This window comes from Microcebus murinus, chromosome 9 (assembly GCF_040939455.1).
Source record: "Microcebus murinus isolate Inina chromosome 9, M.murinus_Inina_mat1.0, whole genome shotgun sequence".
Taxonomy (NCBI): domain Eukaryota; kingdom Metazoa; phylum Chordata; class Mammalia; order Primates; family Cheirogaleidae; genus Microcebus; species Microcebus murinus.
This window is the reverse complement of record NC_134112.1, coordinates 103,609,471-103,628,894: the sequence shown is the minus strand read 5'-3', so window position 1 is coordinate 103,628,894 and position 19,424 is coordinate 103,609,471. Positions and strand designations below refer to the sequence as shown.

General features: G+C 42.7%; 1 protein-coding gene across 4 annotated transcripts in view; it reads left to right on the top strand.

Moving 5' to 3' along the window:
- ESYT2 (extended synaptotagmin 2) overlaps positions 1 to 19,424 on the top strand; it is a 95,922-nt gene that overhangs the window by 58,518 nt on the left and 17,980 nt on the right. Inside the window, exons 9-17 of one of the 4 annotated variants that reach the window (XM_012786280.2) lie at positions 628 to 804; positions 1,897 to 1,979; positions 3,692 to 3,740; positions 4,863 to 4,952; positions 5,414 to 5,509; positions 7,689 to 7,790; positions 11,725 to 11,787; positions 14,920 to 14,994; positions 16,261 to 16,347. In XM_012786280.2, coding sequence (XP_012641734.2) covers positions 628 to 804; positions 1,897 to 1,979; positions 3,692 to 3,740; positions 4,863 to 4,952; positions 5,414 to 5,509; positions 7,689 to 7,790; positions 11,725 to 11,787; positions 14,920 to 14,994; positions 16,261 to 16,347 — 822 coding nt within the window. The remainder of the gene's footprint in view (positions 1 to 627; positions 805 to 1,896; positions 1,980 to 3,691; positions 3,741 to 4,862; positions 4,953 to 5,413; positions 5,510 to 7,688; positions 7,791 to 11,724; positions 11,788 to 14,919; positions 14,995 to 16,260; positions 16,348 to 19,424) is intronic. The other 3 variants (XM_012786282.2, XM_012786281.2, XM_012786284.3) reach the window with 3 other exon arrangements.

The following is a 19,424-nucleotide window of genomic DNA, read 5'->3' as shown; positions in this document are numbered from 1 at the left end:
AACATCTTAGGAAAAGGACTGTTTAAAGTCTGTGAATAGTACATATTTCAAAATTTCACTTCCTTATTCTATAAAATAGGTTTAATGACAATATTTCATAGGATTGTTATGAAAATTGGACAGTGTAGCTACTGCTGTACATATGCTTAGTAGCAGGTCAGATACCCACCAGAGCCCAGGGTCCCTGCTCACTGTACGTACTCACTGGAGCACCAGAATCTAGGGTGGCTTCATGACACATGTGGCCTATGTCACTGGCCTCTTCTCGATATGTGCAGTGCTATGCTAGGACTGCAGCGCTGCAGTCCCTCTGCCAGGAACTCCTGCTCTCCTCATGTCTCTGTTGTGTCTTCATGACAGAAGCCTGTCTGTCCTCGCTGAAATAGCCCCCCCACACACACACACACATTGCTGTCCTGCCTAGCTTTCGTTTTCTCCTGGTACCCGTCACCTGTCCTGTTGCACATCTGCTGTCTTTCTCCCCGACTGGAACACACTGCAGGGGAAGGAGGTCTTCGTTTCGTTCCGTCTACACACGCAGTTCTTAAGACGGAGTCAGGCACGCAGCCACCTCCCGTTCTTATTAAAGAACTAGTGAATGGTCTAAATGTTGGTTCTTCTTTCCAGGGTGTTCTAAGGATACATTTTATTGAAGCTCAGGATCTTCAGGGAAAAGACACTTATCTCAAGGGGCTTGTCAAGGGAAAGTCAGACCCCTATGGGATTATTCGCGTCGGCAACCAAATCTTCCAGAGCAAGGTCATCAAAGAGAACCTGAGTCCAAAGTGGAACGAGGTGTATGAGGTAATGCGCTGTGTCCAGTGGTGTCACTTGGCTTGCTGCCTGGACCCTCAGCAGGGGCAGCTGGAGTCCAACCCCAGCCTGTTACGTGGGACATGGCCAATTCAGGCCACCACTTAAACTTTCTTTAATTTCCCATCTTAAAAAGTATTATCATATTGCTAGCTCAGGGAGAAAAAAGTATTTTACTTTCTCCCCCTACCTCACAGCATTGTTGTCATGCCGACATATGAGATTTTAAACCTTAATTCCATAATGCTGTCACCATAAATAATTGGCAACATATTTTTCATAATGTGAATAGCTTGTCTTTCTAATTATAAAATGTTACATGTGGTTTGTAGCACACTTCAACACATACAGAAATGAGATTAATTATGCGCTGCTTTGCAAACTTTTAATTTAATCAACCTGGACATGTCTACTTGCCAATGGATAGAGATTTATGTGACTTTTTATGACAGTTCCACTGAGCAGATACCACCATTTCTTTACCCAGGGAGGCCTATGCTGCTGTTGAGTTCAGCATTGTAATAATTCGACTATCTTTTTCTTCACTCTGCCAAGTTTTCCCCAAATAAAGCTCCTCAGGGTGGGATTGCTGGATCAAAAGTTTTGCATTTCTAAAAGACTGAAGTATTTTGTAGAATTGTTCTCCAGAACAATCCACCCACCAGCTCCCCCACCCCAGCCCCTCGAGCCCCTGCTGCCGCTTCTTGTCCAGAGTGGTGCTGAGAAGCTGGCTTTGGTCGTTGTGAGTGTCTGGATAGAGCCACTTCAGGACTAGGTGGCATGTCCTTTGACTTTGATCTGTCCCGGGCCTCAGACCAGGCTGTGGGCATGTCTTGTGACCTTGTTCTGCAGTGGCTGAACTTGACCCATTGAGGAGTAATCCAGGATGACTGGAAACAAACACAAGCCACTGTCACTACATGGTCTCTCAAACTGTATGTGTGGTTTGACAAGAAAATAAAGTGCTTTAAAAAGTGTTTACTTCTGTAGAAAAACACATGGTCACATTTACTATAATCATCACGAACTCAACAGATGACTCTGTTAGTAAAAATGCATTAACTGCTAACATTACTTTCTTAGGCTTTAGTCTATGAGCACCCTGGACAAGAGCTGGAGATTGAGCTCTTTGATGAAGACCCAGACAAGGATGACTTTTTAGGAAGGTAAATAAAGCCCCTTGCGGCTATTGGAGGAGAACATAAGATCACTCCCTTTTAAAAAGCAATCACTCAAAAATATGAGTTTTAAAATATATTTATGTACATGTTATGTATTTTTAAAATGGCTCTTAGATACAACATTGTTTCACCTTAGATTTCTTAAAACATTTTTGTTCCTATAAAGTTTTATATTTAAGAGAAGAAAACTTCTAGGAGTGAGTCGTCTATTACAGTAGCCACTGGCCACAGGCAGCTATTTTAATCAGCTAAAATTAACAAATTAAAAATTCCTTTTCTCAGTTACACACTCCCCACTTAAATTCCTCAATAGTTGCATGAAGAACCTGCCCATTGCAGAGAGTTCTAGAGGACTGCTTCATTCCAGACTGTAAAAATGGGTTTTATAACTTTTTCTCTTTGTTGGGTTAATTTTTGTTGGGGTAGAGTAATTTACATTATGCTTATACATTGAGAAAATAAATATTGATTTGTTCATTTCAACTGATCAACTTCTATATAATTAAACTTTAGCTGGAAAAATGAGTTTTTAAAAAAATATACTTCTACCTACTGTTTATTATTTAACCTAATTATTATTTTCATTTTTTTTTTTTTTTGAGACAGAGTCTCACTCTGTTGCCCGGGGTAGCATGCCGTGGCATCAGCCTAGCTCATAGCAACCTTAAACTCAGGGTCTCAAGCAATCCTTCTGCCTCAGCCTCCTTAGTAGCTGGGACTATAGGCATGCACCACCACACCCAGCTAATTTTTTCTATATATTTTTAGTTGGCCAATTAATTTCTTTCTATGTTTAGTGTAGACAGTGTCTCTCTCTCTCTTGCTCAGGCTGGTTTTGAACTCCTGACCTTGAGCGAGCCGCCCGCCTTGGCCTCCCAGAGTGCTAGGATTACAGGCGTGAGCCAGCGACCCTGGCTTTATTTAACTTTATTATTTAAACTGAATTTTTTGTAACAAAAAAGGTACAGGGATAGATGGCATTGGAGAGGTCTATGCCTCATCAAGAATGGCCTTGCATGTTATGCCCTGACTTCAGAGTTCATTCTTCCTGAGGTAGCCAGGAACGACGGACAGATTCTAAGCAGGACAGTGGCCTGGTCAGATGTGCATGCTGGTAAAACCAGCATGCACACCAGATTGTTGGTTTGAGCTTGGAGACTGTGGCCACAGACCAGGCCCGTGATACGAGGGCCACACTGAAGCAGACCGCAGAGCCGGAGGAGTGTGACCATCCCGCCTCAGTCCTTCCTGGCCTCATGCACGTGGGGCACCATTCTTCAAAGTAGAGCAGGCTCATCGAGGGGATTGAGAGGGCTTCCTCTTCCATGTGCAGAGTGAGGGGCTTCTCTGGGGCTCGGTGCAGTGCGAGGTGGAAGGAGCGAGGCAGGACCGAGGAGGCGAACGACTGCGTAGTAGTGACGACAGCACCAAGGGAGACCGTAAAGCAAGGGTGCTAGTGGTATTCTGGGGGAGGCTTTTATTCACAATCTAACCTCAGCTGGGCCAAACTTGGGATTCCAACCTCACAGAAACCACACCCTCCCCTTCCTTACCTCTCCTGACACTCCTAGGACAAAACTGGAGGAAGATTTCAGAAGAACGTTTCTGAAGTACTTTTTCATAAACAAATGCTTAAAGTTATTTCAGCTGTAAGAAATGTGTTTCTGTGTTCTAAAGTTGTGTTGTTGTTTTTACAGTCTTATGATTGATCTTATTGAAGTTGAAAAGGAGCGCCTTTTAGACGAAGTAAGTTTCTCCACATGTCAGTCTGTTTGATGCCTCAGTAACCTGCTGTGCCAGAGGGGAGTGAGCCACCGCTGTCACCCCAGTGCAGGAGTCCTGATAACACGGGACGAGCAACGTCTAACTCACAAATACTGAGAATCGAGGCCCTTAAGAAATAGCAAAGTAAAAAGAAATAAATTTAAGAGTCAAATCAGAAAGTGTGTCCTGAGTGCATGCCATGTGGATGCGAACACAGCACTGACTGCATCGGAGGCAAGCGTGCTCCCGGCAGGGGTCAGGGCAGAGACGAGTTAACAGAAGAGGTGTCATGGCGTGACCAGTGAGACTTGTCCCCTGGAAGGTGTATATAAATGCAGTGGGAGTTCACAGCAAGAAGACACTACTCCAAGCATTTTATTACCATCAGAGTAAAAAGTATGAAAAGGGGAAAGTTTGTGGAGGCTTCTAAAAGAGTAAGATTTAAATAAGTTGAAGCGTAATTAACCAAGTCCAATGTTAAGTTCCTGCTTTCAGAATGACACGTCTCTCTGCATACAGTGGGCAGAGAGACAGTCCTCCTTTGGCCTCGTCACGCTCTTTAATAACCTTGAGGGTTTCAGGGCCGTCTTTGATTAACGTTTTGTGGTGTTTAAGCTGACACAACCATGTCCTATTTTATTAATGGGTATATAGTGACGAATAAAGACAAATATGTTAACCTATTTATACTGAAATTCAGCGTTGGGAATCAATGTTGTAGCATTTCTTGGCCTATAAATTCCATTAAGGTCCATAGGTAGCAGTCTTTCCTAGTGCTGGGTGGTGCTAGAAACCACCGGAATCCCTAGGTGTAAGGGTGGGTGGTAGCAGTACGTAGTGTGCAGGGTTTGTGTCGGGGTTAAGCAGGCTGGTGTATGCAAAGCACTTAACGGTCACATGACCTCTGCTGTCAGCATCGTCATCTTTGGGCATGAGGTCACGGGGCATGCAAAGAGCGTAGAGCTAAGTAAGTGTGGCAAGATTTAGTCTCCTGTGTTAACTGAGAACTACCGATGCCTCACAGTTCATGAGCATCATGTGATACGTGTAGAGACTGGGTTTGATTTGGAAGGATTTTGCTGAACTTTCATGTTTTCTCTTCAGTGGTTCGCTCTGGACGAGGTCCCCAAAGGAAAGCTGCACCTGAGACTGGAGTGGCTCACGTTGATGCCAAACGCATCCAACCTTGACAAGGTGTGTGCAGGGTCTCCTTGATAACTAGGCCTGCTGGCAACTGAGATTGATCTCTTTCAGTCATGTTGCTACTTAATTTTTTGCAGATTATAGTAACAATTCTGATTATTGCACCACAAGTCATGAAAGTACCATCAAGGATAGGTTAGAGATGAGGGAATTTTTTAAAATGAAATTTACGCATCATTCACACCTGGTCGATGAGAGCTTCGGGTTTTGTGCTTGCTGTGGCACAGGGATTGGGAGAGCCACACGTCACCCAAGTGCTTCAGGAAATCGATTTGTGTGGAATAGTGGGCTTACTGTGTAAAAGTTACTTACTGTTTTGGTTCTCTCTCCTGCATGCATTGGGTGGTTTATTTCCCACCTGTCTTTTCTCGAGCATAGCTGTCATAATAGTGGCAGGTAGAGACAGTCCTCACTCTTGGAAACCGCCTGCTGAGGCCACCCTCTCCCCACAGGTGCTCACAGACATCAGGGCAGACAAAGACCAGGCCAATGATGGTCTGTCCTCTGCATTGCTGATCTTGTATTTGGATTCCGCAAGGAACCTTCCGGTAGGTAACACTATGGTAACTCACTTGGGTGCTTATTTCCTATGCGCAGGTCTTGCTGGGGAACCCCACTTTGTTCAGCCAGGTTGTGTTACCTGTTCTCGCCTCGCTGTGTTTCCATGTCACTTTCCATGCCAGAGCACGGCAGTGAAGAGGGACGAGTTAGTGCTGCTTTGTGCTCACATGCCTTCCTGGATTTGCCTGGGTTATTCAGAATTATCTGACCCGTTTTACAAATATCCAATATGTAGGAAAAGAAGATGACTGGTATTTAGGGGAGAAAATACTCTGTGGAAAATCACTAAATATTAGAACTTAGTCACCTAAAGATGGAGACTGTCTCTGTTTGCAATTGAAGTAAAATTACATAGCTCTGACGATGGCACGGCAGTGTCTGGGCTGCTGCCCTGGAAGGCCCCTGGCGTCAGATGGCTGCGCGGTGCTGGACAGCGCACCGGCCTGCAGTGCCAGGGTGTTTCCAGCAGAGCAAAACCAAACAATGTCTCTGAATATCTACTGCAAAACACTTGATGGTCCTCAGCCTGAAAGCATATGCATCAGCATTGTTCTTAGGGAAAACTGTAAAACACAGTTTTATAGGTAATAACTGTAATATAACTGTGGAGAAGGAGAGTCTTGTTAATTCAGTCCTGTGAGGCACACTTCCTCATATTCCACTGTCATGCTGTGAATCCCATGATCTGGGGTAATGTCATCATCGTTAACGTTACGCTGTTTGACAGTTGTTTGAGTGCCCATATGCTGGTTGACCACGTGGTCAGTCTTTCTTTCCTGCCAGTTTTGTTGAAAGAAAGACCAGTGCCACCAGGTGTAGGTGTCCCTCCCAGGACTGCATTGTAGACTTTTCCCTGCGTAGCAGGTGTCTGTCACAAGTGACCCAGGTCACTTGTTGTAACAGCTAACTCCCTTCCTGCATCTTTTCTCCCTCCGTCAGTGCTTACTGGGGAGAGAGGACCATTTAAGTTGGCATTTTCAACACTAGATTTTAGTTATAAATGTTCCATCCAGCATAGTCTTGCCTTGCCATGGTTAAAATGTTTCCGTGTAGTTCATGGATTATACACCTTGTTTCAATTAGCACCTTCCAAGTTTTGAAAACTGTGCCTTTACTTGGGCTTTGAACTCAGTGGCCGGGCGCGGTGGCTCACGCCTGTAATCCCAGCACTCTGGGAGGCTGAGGCGGACAGATTGCTCGAGGTCAGGAGTTCGAAACCAGCCTGAGCAAGAGCGAGACCCTATTTCTACTATAAATAGAAAGAAATTAATTGGCCAACTAATATATATAGAAAAAAATTAGCAGGCATAGTGGTGCATGCCTGTAGTCCCAGCTACTCAGGAGGCTGAGACAGGAGGATTGCTTGAGCCCAGGAGATTGAGGTTGCTGTGAGCTAGGCTGATACCATGGCACTCACTCTAGCCTGGGCAACGAAGTGAGACTCTGTCTTAAAAAAAAAAAAAAAAAAAGAACTCAATGTACTTTGTGCATCAGTACATTCTAACTTAAGAATTAAAGTATGATTGATCATTTCAAAATGTATAATTATGTATAAAATAATGTATAAAATGTATAGTTGTACTCTTTCTTTCAATGAAGGTTTCTTGATTGATTTTTACTTCTTAAATTCTTACATTTCTCTTAAAGTATTACCTTATAAAGTCTGTGACTTTACTCGTATAATTTCAATTTGGAAAAAGTTATTTCATTATTTAACCTTTCTACAGAATTTCTCATGAAGTAGAACTTTTTGCTTTCAGTCACATTAATGTATGTTAGAACGTCTTTGATAATGCCTGATGGAAGTAAATTTGTGGTATACAATAGGATGTAGAGAATAGTATTGATCAATCAGCAAGAAAGGGTTACATCTCTTTAGAACTGTGTCTGTTGTCACCTTAAACCGAAGCTTGAGTAATGGCACGTAAACAAACGTGACTGTGTGATCATCTGTTGGAAGGACACCTGCATGAAGCACACTGTGGCCGACAGAGGCCAGGATCTTCACGGCCACGGCCCTGTGGGGTGTCTCAATGGGGCTGCTGCCCGCCCCTGCGTGGCGTGGGATTCTCTCCTCTGCCCTGCGCCTGCTTGCTGGTGCCCCTGGTGCGCACTGATCACAATCCACCATTCTCTGCTCTCTCCTCCCGGCTCCACTCTCCCAAGAGTATCTACGAGGGAAACTTTGGGTGTGGCTACTTAAAAGAGAGGCGCGCGTCGGGACTAGTGTTTTGTGAAAATACTGCCTCAGTCTATAGAGCACTATTTGTGAGTCCTCCGGGATTATTTCTTCTTTGTTGTGGCCTGGACCCGAGCGCGGTCTGCTCAGCGCTGGAATGGTGTGGCATGCTCTCCTGTTCTGCTGCATGGTGCGGTTTCCGTGTGTTTACTTTGTGCTTGTTTTGTGAAACGTGACTCCGCTGTAACATTGGTGCGAGCATCTCACAGAGATGGCCAAAACCTGGCCCGTGGAGAAGCCTTAGTTAGATGCCTAAACCGCACTGGCCCTTAACAAAAAATAATAGTAAAAATTCTTCTGGGGAAGAAATGAAGTCATAATGATTAGAATTGATTTCCTTATCTTTTGTCCCAATGTGAGATGTAAATATTTCTTTATGAACTTTCACAAAACTTTCTTAAATCTTCTTTCTCCTCCAGACCAAGTGCAGGAGTGTCAGAACTCGGGCTTCCTTTAAGACCCCTGCTGTCTGGTCCCCTCTCAGTCCCCAGGCTGGTCACATGAAGTTAGACATTCACCCACTTTATCACGAAAATCTGCCTTACCCCACACGGCTTAACCACAGCTCCTAGGGGAGAAGAAAACTATACTGAGTCTAGGATTCAGCTTCTTTTAAGGAATTTGAAGAATTTCCTGGAGTAGATAGGAGAGCATTTTTGGTTTTGATCTCATTTTATCTGTTTCCCATGGCCTTTATGTCTGGCATCTTGATTCCTGGCACTGTTCTTGGTACTTTTAGTAGATGGCTATTGTCACTTGGTTTAGGGACATAGAAAGCCACCAGTGGCTTAGACAGTCATTCTTCAGATTTAATTCAAAATTAGTTAGATTCTTAAAGTCCATTATCCCTTGAATCTAACAGTGAAAGTGCTTTGGACTTTGTAGAGTTTTCATTTCTATTTCCAAAGGATTTCCATACATATTCTCATTTTATTCTTATTAAAAAAAAGGGGCTGGGCCCCGGTGGCTCATGCCTGTAATCCTAGGACTCTGGGAGGCTGAGGCGGGAGGATTGCTCAAGGCCAGGAGTTTGAAACCAGCCTGAGCAAGAGTGAGACCCTGTCTCTACTATAAATAGAAAGAAATTAATTAGCCAACTAATATATATAGAAAAAATTATCTCGGCATGGTGGCTCATGCCTGTAGTCCCAGCTACTCGGGAGGCTGAGGCAGCAGGATTGCTTGAGCCCAGGAGTTTGAGGTTGCTGTGAGCTAGGCTGACGCCGTGGCACTCACTCTATCCTGGGCAACAAAGTGAGACTCTGTCTCAAAAAAAAAAGAAAAAAAAAAGGAAGAGTAGAGAGCAAACTTGAATAATAAGTATTTTGCCCCATTTTATAGATAAGGAAAATCAAGACCCTGAAGTGTTAGGTGAGCTGTTTGAGGTACCCCAATAGTAAGTGCAAGCACACTTGCTTGCACTTACTCTCTGGCTCTGCTCACAGCTGGTTAAGAACTTTTTGGAAGTCAAAAGAGGTCAGTGGTGCATAATGGCAACATATTGTATCACTTTTAAGAAATGATTTTCTGCTTCTGGCATTAGCAGAAAGTTTCATTATAAAATTCTATAAATGACAAGACAGCTCTGCCATGTAAATTCTGTTAGTCTGTCTCCAGTAGCTTTTCAAGGTTGCTTTTTCTCATCCTACAACTGCTTCCTTTTGCAGAAAAGAAATATTTGTGACCAAGATTTTATTAATTGCTTTGTAATATTTAGCCTGTGACATTGCTGAGGTATCTTTGTCAGCTGTCCTGCACTGTCACCATCTCATCCTGTGGTCCGTTGTTAGAATATATGCATAGCCAGGCACAGGGACTCACGCCTGCAGTCCCAGATCTTTGGGAGCCAGAGGCAGGAAGGTTGATTGAGACCAGGAGTTTGAGACCAGCCTGGGCAACAGAGCAAGACTTAAAATATGTATATACATGTATCACATAAAATATTCATCAAATAAATTTGAACAGTCTTTTTTTGCCCACTGGTTTTCAGTGTGAAGCCAACTCCATTGCCAGCACTAGTGAGGCCCTGGGTCTGCCAACTTCCACCCCTTACCTCCCATCCACTCTGACACTGATGTTCAGCTCCATGGGAGCATTGCCACCAGCAATCCCCATCTGAAACCCTAAACAAGAATTTCTCTGTGCTGGAAATGACCTACTTATCATGTAGACTCTCAGAGCTTTGCCCTTTTGATCAAATTCTGGGCTTCAGTTCTGAGCTTGACCAGTGAGGATGTGCTCTGACTCCTGGCCAGCTTGAGAGCCTTAGGCTTAGCGCAGTCATCGAGCCCTTCGTCAGCCAGGCAGGGCTCTGAGGGCTGTCTGCATACCTTGTCACCATTTTGCAGATGAGAAACTAACTGAGATGATTCAGAGAGCAAAAATGATTGAGGCTAGAGGTCAAGGTCCTGGGATCAGGGCGGCAGGGCAGGGATGAAAGCTCAGCGGGGCGGTCCCTCCTGCCCACCCCAGCCTTGCACGCAGTAGGTCTGTCCCACGTCGTTAACTCCGTAGGTTCTCAGTTCTGTGCGTGGAGTGCATCTGAGAGGAGCAGCGGTCACAGGAATGCCTGCTTTAGGCACAGCAGTGCCAGCTACACAAGGCCCCCACTGTGGAGACCCTTAGGTGTGACGACAGGAGGCACTTTGTGCATTTTGGCTCTCATTTTTAAAAAAAGTACAGGAGGCTATTCTGCCTCCTCTGCTGGTGAGGAGCCCAAGGGTGCAAGGTGTGTAACTCCAGAGGCCTCCCAGCCGGGTGCCTGCCTGGCCATTTGCATGGTGCGTCTGTCTCACCCGGGCCGTGCGGCCCCCCCATGACCTCACGAGGCCCCTGCTGCACACCCAGCCCCACGCCACAACCTCTCGCCCCGTTTCATTCACTTCGATGCATGTTAGAACAATGAGCATACTTAACACAGGCCATATCTATCCAAAAGTGAGCTTCAGGAAAGGTTCTTACAATGTCTGAGGATGTCAGTCCTCATGCTTCAGGGTGGTGGTTCCCAGCCACATTCTCTGTGTCACTGTCACCTGGGACATCCAGGCTCCACCCAGAAGTGGATGTCGCCTTTGAAGCTCTGCTTTAATCTGCAACTGGGGCATGACTTCCTGCCTGGCCAGGTACTTGATCTTCTCTCTAGGCCGGACTGCTAGTTGTAGACGACTGGGAGGCTAATTATCCATCTTGCTTCATTATGAAATCTGCTGTTTAATTGAAAAAATAAATAATAATTAAGTCCAACTTGAAATTTGAAGTTAATTACAACTATATGATAAAATCTTAAATGTTAGTCCTAGGAGCTTGCAAAACAACTCAATCTGGCCCTTTTGAGGGTGAGAAAGTAAAGAATTGGGGGGAAAATCATTAAAAGTAGAACATACTAATAAAACGCATAATAACAAAACTTTATCTGAAGGGAGGAGAGCTTTGGAAGTGGTCTGGCCCGTCTGCACTTTGTCCCTGCTACAGTGCCACATGAGAGATGTCAGTCTCAGGAACAAAAGTGGCACCTGCTACTCCAGGGTACGATTTGGCTGGAGAGCAATTTGAGCAGCCACAGCCCATCAATTTGTACTTCAGATAGAACCTTTAATTACAGTTGATATTTTAGGAGTTTATTCAGAAAAGAATAACAGTAGAACCCTTTCCTAAAGTCTCACTGTTGTATTTTTCAAATCACAAAGGACAAGAGGGTGGGGGTATAGAAGAATACTGATTATGCAGGGTGAGGAGGAGGTGCGTTTGATATTTATAGATCAAAGGTTCACTCTAAGACAAGGTCTTGGGCATAAGGGAGAATTTTGCAGATGGCTTTTTGGTTGTTTGTGTAATTCTTAGTGGTTTTTGTTTAAAGATTTTGTTTGTTTATTCCCATAAATGTTCATGTCATTAACCTTACATAAACTCCTCATTGCATGTTTTATTAACCCTCGGTATATTCATTTTCTTCTGACTTGAAAGAGTAACCCATTAGAATTTAACCCCGATGTCTTGAAGAAGACTGCAGTTCAGAGAGCTTTAAAGGTAAACTAATAGTTTTCCCTTCAGGTCACAAGGTCAATCAAAACATATTGAAAGAGTTGATACTTTAGGTCTCATAACTTTATTGGCAAATCATCTCCCGTGCTAATATAGCAATTAATTGCCAAGTGAAAGAGAACCTGCTTTTGTTATCTAAGAATTAGTAGTTAGAGGAATTTAATTCATTTTGAAGGTACATTTTATAAAGTACCAACCAATATGATAAGTTAGATTACTTTCCTCTTGGCCTTAGGCAACTATCTCAGGTGTTTTAAATATCTGTATTTTAACTGGATTTGAAAATGGTGATTTGTGAAAATGGTGATTTAGAAGTAATGTTCAAAATCTTAACCCATTTTTAGATTATGACTTAATGGTATGCCTTTTGAACTGTGTATATACATTTTAAAAAATCAGCTCTTCCAATATGTTGTGTTAGGATCATCTCTGAGTTAACAACCTCATGGCTTTGGGTGCTGTAGGGTTGGGTGACAGATCTTTTGAGAAGCTTTAAATGCCATTAAATGAGGTATATTGAAAACTAAGCTCCACTCCCTAAAACATGACATTAACATGTTCTCTGGCCAAATTGTTAAAGGTTTCTGTGACTTATAATGTTTTATTTTTTTTTCTCTAATTTCTTTGAACATTTTAGGCTTAAATTTGGGCTTAAATTTAGAGGGAGGCAGGAAATTTTAAATGTAATTGGCTTAAGAAAATTCTATCCCAAAGAAACAAGAGTGTTTTTTAACCAGTTTCACCTTGAAAAATAGTTTTCAGAAGTGGAGGAGACTGGCCAAGTCTCCCATTCAGTGTGCCGTTGGCTATGTCCTGAGTTGAGGACGCAAGATGTGATTTAGCAAGGCCTGCTCCCGAGCGCTAGTTAGCACGGTGGCTGAAATTGCTGTGTCTGTGAGGCCGTGAGAGGAACTACGTCAGCCCTCTCTCCTCTCCCGTTTCTTCCCTATCTGAAGTCACTGACCAACAGAGCCTAATGTTAGGGACAAAGGCTCTGGAGCCAGGCTGGATTTGAATTGTAGCACCACTGCTCAGCAAGATATTTAATCCATTCTGTTTTGTTATTTATAGAATGGAAGTAATATCTCTTCACTGAATTATTGACTAAATTAGAATACTGCATAAAGTACTCAGTGTAGCTAGAATAGAATGTATTATAATTCTTGCATTATTGCATTAGCTTACTTAAGCCTAAAAACAAGGTTCTAAAAATGGTGTTGTGCCCATTTTATAAACATAAAAACTGAGGTCAGATAGATAAAATATATAGGTCTGGCTGAAACTTAATTTCAAGACAGTCTGACTTAAAAGTTTATATTTTTATATATTTTGTATCTTTGATGCATTTGAATATTGTGTCATGGTAGAAAACTCAGTGATTTAAGTTTATTTCATAGAATCTAAAATGTCCATTTTAAAATACACTATTATTTTTGTGCCACTAAGAAAGATTTTTAAGGGGCATGGGCAATATACGTAACCTTAACACTTGTACCCCCATAATACGCTAAAATAAAAACATAAAAAAAGAAAGATTTTGAAATGCCAGTTGAGTTTTGATAGTAGTTCTTTTATACTTACTAAAAAATTTCTAGACTTATGATAAACAGAGTTTTGTCATGTCACTCACATACCTAAAAGGAAAATATAAGCAAAATAAATTGGTTAAGGCAATGACAACTATCTCACTACCTCGAACTGCCCAAAAGCCAGTATATAATGTCATCGTTTCTTTTATCCTACTTTCAGAGATGTTAGAAAGTAGAGGAAAATATATGTCTTAAAATTTATAAAATACAGTACATGTCTAAAAACAACTGGCCACTTTTTCAGGGATGAGATATTTATATTAGTGAAGAAGCAAGCTCAGCTGCTGCACCTGTAGTAATGGAACTGACTCAAAAGCAGCAGAGCCCTGGCCGCGGGGAGCAGGGCACACCTGCCCTTACAACCAGAACTGGGTGTCTGGCCACGCCTCACTGCACGAGAAGTTTGGAAACAGAATCCTTATTCACAGGGCTTGGTATTCAGCTGAACTAGAGGATTCTATCATTAAAGGAAGAAGGAGAAAATGGATTTGGGGGGAAATTGGTATTCTCTGCCACAGTGGTCTATAGCCTTGAAAAATTTTTTTAACAGTATTTATTTCATTTTGCAGAATTCATTCACATCAATAAAGATGACTAGAAAATAGATTATCGCAGTAGGTTTTGGCTAGTAATATTTTTTTCAGTAATCATGATTTTGACCCCTATTTCTGTCAGTGCTGCAGTGTTGAGGATTGACTCATGTTATTTAACTAAAATCATTTTTTGTGACCGTCTGATTAATTTCTACTAACACAGATATTTAACTGCATCTTCTCGTGGGGCTAAGTTATAAATAAACCTCATGTCACATATATGTTGTGTTTTGCTATGTTTTCTTCTATCAACTGTGTATGGTGAAGTATGCTTCTGACTGTTTTTCCTATTCCTGAATTTTTTCATTGCATTTTTACCTTCTTAATTTAATGATTAATGTGATTCTAAATTGATGTTTATTTTTCTAGTCAAAATTACTTAGCAGCTTGTAAGAAAAATTCAGTATCTGGTAGCTATATTTGCTTGAACAGAAGATACTAAGTTAAGAATGTAAAACCATGTATCTGACACTTTGTAGTATTTTCTTGTCCAATCAGAGGACTATTCTAAATTATACATTCTTTTACATTTTTATTTTCTTGTGGTTTTTGGTTTCCATTCACTGTTCTTTATTCATTTTTGCTATCCTAGTAAATAAAATAAATAACTTTTTATCGACTGTGATTAACATTGAAGATGTCCATAAGATTCAATTTTCCCAAAGTAGCTTGCTTTAAAAATAAAAGACCTTAATATTTAAAAACTGTGTGCAAATGGAAGTTTTCTTAATTTATTGCTTGGTACATATAGTCATGGTTCAGGGTGTGCTTAGCCATTTTTTCCAGTTAAATTGTGACTAGATGTTCCCTGTATCTGAAGTATCAGAGATTAACAAAAATGACTACTAATATAAGCCAATAATTTCATTTTTAGTAAGACCTGTTTCAAAATGTGTTTATTTATTTCATCTGGTTTTTTGTTTATTTCTGGATAGTCAGGGAAGAAAATAAACAGCAACCCAAATCCTCTTGTCCAGATGTCCGTTGGGCACAAGGCTCAAGAGAGCAAGGTAAGGTGCCAGCATTTCAACTACTTTCTGCTGCTGTTCCTACCCTCGTGAGTCGCTGTTGCCAGGCTTGGTGGGAGGCCGCTGCAGTTGGTCGGCTCATGCTGTGTGATCATGTGGGTGTCGGCACCGTGGCTCTTCACATCTTTATATCTCATAAATTAGTCATTTGATGGAAAACCATCTCCTTGATTCAGTAACAAATAACATTAGAAAATAATACATGAAAATGCTTTTGCTTAATTTCATGGGTAGATACATGGGTGAATTCCTAAGTTTCTTTTGAGTACTCTATAAACATTTTGCTTAAAAGTTAACCAGCATTGCTTACATTTCAACAATACAGCTGGGTTCAAGAATTGAAAGAGGGTATTACTATTGTTATAGCATGTTCTACTTCCTGATAGGAGAGAAAATATTTTAGAAGTTTGGCCTGGTGCAGTGGCTGACGCCTGTAATCCTAGCACTCTGGGAGGCCGAGGCTAGAGGATCCTTTGAGCTCAGGAGTTTGAGACCAGCCTGATCAAGAGTGAGACCTTGTCTCTACTAAAAATAGAAAAAATTAGCCGGGCATGGTGGCGCATGCCTATAGTCCTAGCTTCTCAGGAGGCTGAGGCAGGAGGATTGCCTGAGCCCAGGAGTTTGAGGTTGCAGTGATCTAGGCTGACGTCACGGCACTCCAGCCTGGGCTACACAGTGAGACTCTGTCTCAAAAAAAAAGAAAAAAAACTTATGCAGAGTTATAGGCCATTATTCACTTTTCTTTGTTAACAACGTAAGAAGCACATGTGCTGTGCTGCCCCAGGCACTGAGGAGCTGGCAGAGTGAAGGCCAGGCCGCGCAGAGGAAATCTCTCCTCATTGGGCACACAGGTCAGGTTTCATAGCAGTCAACATCCCTGACACACTCTGAAGGCTTTGGATCGTCTCTCCATCTTTTGAGCACTTTCCACAATTAATATGTAATAGTACATACTCAAAAGCACATGCCTTGAAGTTTAATTAAAGTCATCCTAGCCAGGCACGGCGGCTCATGCCTATAATGCCAGCACTTTGGGAGGCGGAGACGGGAGGGTGGCTGGAGTCCAGGAGCCGAGGCTGCAGGGAGCCGTGGTGACCACTGCGCTCCAGCCTGGCGACAGAGCGAGACCCTGACTCTTAAAAAGAAAAATCATCCTAAGCTTCCAAACATAATAAATGAGTAAGCACAGCATTGGCAGCCCTTTCCACAGAAAGTATCGCAGAACTAATATTTGGATATTTCTTCCAGATTCGGTACAAAACCAATGAACCTGTGTGGGAGGAAAACTTCACTTTCTTCATTCACAATCCCAAGCGCCAGGACCTTGAAATTGAGGTATTTTATTTGCATTTTTTAGCCTGTTTTTTGAAATATAATTGAGACATGCTGCACAGTTTTAAGGAGTACAGTTCGATGGGATGTGTCCTGTGTGTACATGCGAGGACCCATCACCAGAGTCTGGATAGTTAACTGTCATCCCTCCCCGAGTTTCCCATGCTCGCTCTGTGACTCGCGCCTCCCCTGGCAAAGCACAGGTCCGTTTCTTCCTGGAGGTGACTGGTCCCATGTTCCCGAACTGTATGTAAACAGAATCACACGGTACGCACCCTTCGTGTCTGTTCCTTTGTGACAGTTATTTTGAGGTTCATCTGTGTTGTGGTGGATACTCAGTTTGTCCTGTTCTATTGCCAGGTAGGATTCCAGGTGTACACATGCCATGGTTGGCCTATCCATTCACCTGGCAATAGAAGATTGATAAAAGGTTGGGTTCTTTCCAGGTCAGACCCATTGCAATAAATCTGCTACGAATATTCACACGTGAGCCTTTGTATGGACACACCTTCGTTTCCATAGGCAAATGCCTGGGACAGTTTGTAGGTGCGTGTTTAACTTCTCAGTAAACTGCCAGATTGTTTTCCAGCGTGATCACACCATTTATACGCCGGCCATCAGGTGTGACAGCTGCCCTCTCGCCACATCCTGCGGGCGCAGCTGTGGGAGGGAGGGTGGTGCTGTCTCATGGTGTCTTCCGTGTGCTTCCGAGTGATGCGGGCATCTTTTTGTGTGTGTGTTTGCCAGCTGCCCACCTTCTGTGGGTGTCCATTGGGCTCCTTTGCCCGTTTTTTGCTTGGGTTATTTGTCTTCTTAATAGTGAATTATAATAAATATATTTTAGAAACAAGAGCATTTTGGATAGATGTTTTGCAGATATTTTCTCTTAATCTGTGGCTTGGTTTTACATTATTATAACAGTGTCCTTTGAAGAGCAGAAGTTTTATTTTTTTTTACTTTTTTATTTTTTTGAAACAGAGTCTCGCTCTGTTGTCTAGGCTAGAGTGCCGTGGCATCAGCCTAGCTCACAGCAACCTCCAACTCCTGGGCTCAAGCAATCCTCCTGCCTCAGCCTCCCAAGTACAGGCATGTGCCACCATGCCAAGCTAATTTTTCTATTTTTAGTAGAGATGGGGTCTGGCTCTTGTTCAGACTGGTCTTAAACTCCTGACCTCAAGTGATGCTCCTACCTTGGCCTCCCAGAGTGCTGAGGTTATAGGCGTGTGCCACCACACCTGGCCAAGAGCAGAAGTTTTAAAATTTTATGAAGTCCAGTTTGTCACTGTTTTCATTTTAGTCTGTGCTCATTGTGTCCTGGTTAAGAAGCATTTGCCAACCCTTAGGTCACTGTTGATTTCTGGAGGTTTTGTAGTTTTGACCTTACGTGTAGGTCTGGGATCCATATTGAGTTCCTTTTCATTTATAATCTAAGGTAAAGGCTGTGATTCATTTTTTTATATACAGTCATACAGTTCGACAGTTTTCACTGAAAAATTATTCTGTGCCCCCTTTTATTACCTTGGCAACTTTGTGGACAGTCAGTTGGTCATATAGGGGGGTCTATTTCTGGAATCCCTTCTGTTCCATTGTTCTGTATGTTTCTCTTTGTGCCAATACTACACTGTCTTTATTACTAGTGCTTTATAAATACATCTTAAAAGCAAATAACTTGGCCGGGCGCTGTGGCTCACGCCTGTAATCCTAGCTCTTGGGAGGCCGAGGCGGGCGGATTGCTCAAGGTCAGGAGTTCAAAACCAGCCTGAGCAAGAGCAAGACCCCGTCTCTACTATAAATAGAAAGAAATTAATTGGCCAACTGATATATATATAAAAAATTAGCCGGGCATGGTGGCACATGCCTGTAGTCCCAGCTACCCGGGAGGCTGAGGCAGAAGGATCACTCGAGCCCAGGAGTTTGAGGTTGCTGTGAGCTAGGCTGACGCCACGGCACTCACTCTAGCCTGGGCAACAAAGCGAGACTCTGTCTCAAAAAAAAAAAAAAAAAAAAAAAAAAAAGCAAATAACTTAAGCCCTCACATGTGTTATTTTTTAAAATTGTTTTGACTATTCTAAGTCTGCATTTCCATATGAATTTCAGTATCAGTTTGCCACGTCCTGCAGAAAATCTGCTAGAATTTTGATAAGAATTGCATTGAAACTGCAGATGAAGTGGGTAGAGTGGATGTCTTAGCAACAACACAGGCTCTTCCAGCCTATAGAAACATTGTATCTCTCCATTTCTTTAGTTATTCTTTTTCTTAGCAGTGTTTTATTTATTTTGAGACAGAGTCTCACTTCTCTTGCCTGGGCTAGAGTGCCCTGGCATCTGCCTAGCTCACAGCAACCTCAAACTCCTGGGCTCAAGCAATCCACCTGCCTCAGCCTCCTGAGTAGCTAGGACTACAGGCATGTGCCACTATGCTAGGCTGATTTTTTCTATATATTTTTAGTTGGCCAATTAATTTGTTTTCTATTTTTAGTATAGATGGGGTCTCGCTCTTGCTCAGGCTGGTCTCGAACTCCTGACCTTGAACGATCCTCTTGCCTCAGCCTCAGCCTCCCAAAGTGCTAGGATTACATGCGTGAGCAACCGCACCCGGCTAGCAGTGTTTGTAGTTTTTAATGTACTGCACAGATATTGTACATCTATCTTTGTCAAACTTATTCCTAGGTGTTTAATGCTTTTTGATGATGTCGTGAATGGTAATTTTTCTAACTTCCAATTTTTGTTATTACTACATACAGAAATGCAGTTGCATTTTTTGTATTGATGTCATCTTATACAACCCTGCTAAGCTTGCTCTTTGGTTCTAGTAGCATTTTTGTAGATACCTTAGTATTTTCTACAAAGTAGAAATCATGTTGCCTGTTAAAGTGATGCCTCAACCTCTTCGTTTCCAATCCAGACGTCTTCCCTTCCTTCTCCTGGCCAGGCCTGTGCGCCGGCATAGGGGGTGTGGGTGGACGCACTGCCACCCATCGACCCCGGCATTCCCCTCTGAGCCCGGTGTGGTTGGATGTCCTGAGACACCTTCTGTTTGGTGGAGAAAGTTCTTCTCCCCTGTCACCGGTTTGCTGAGA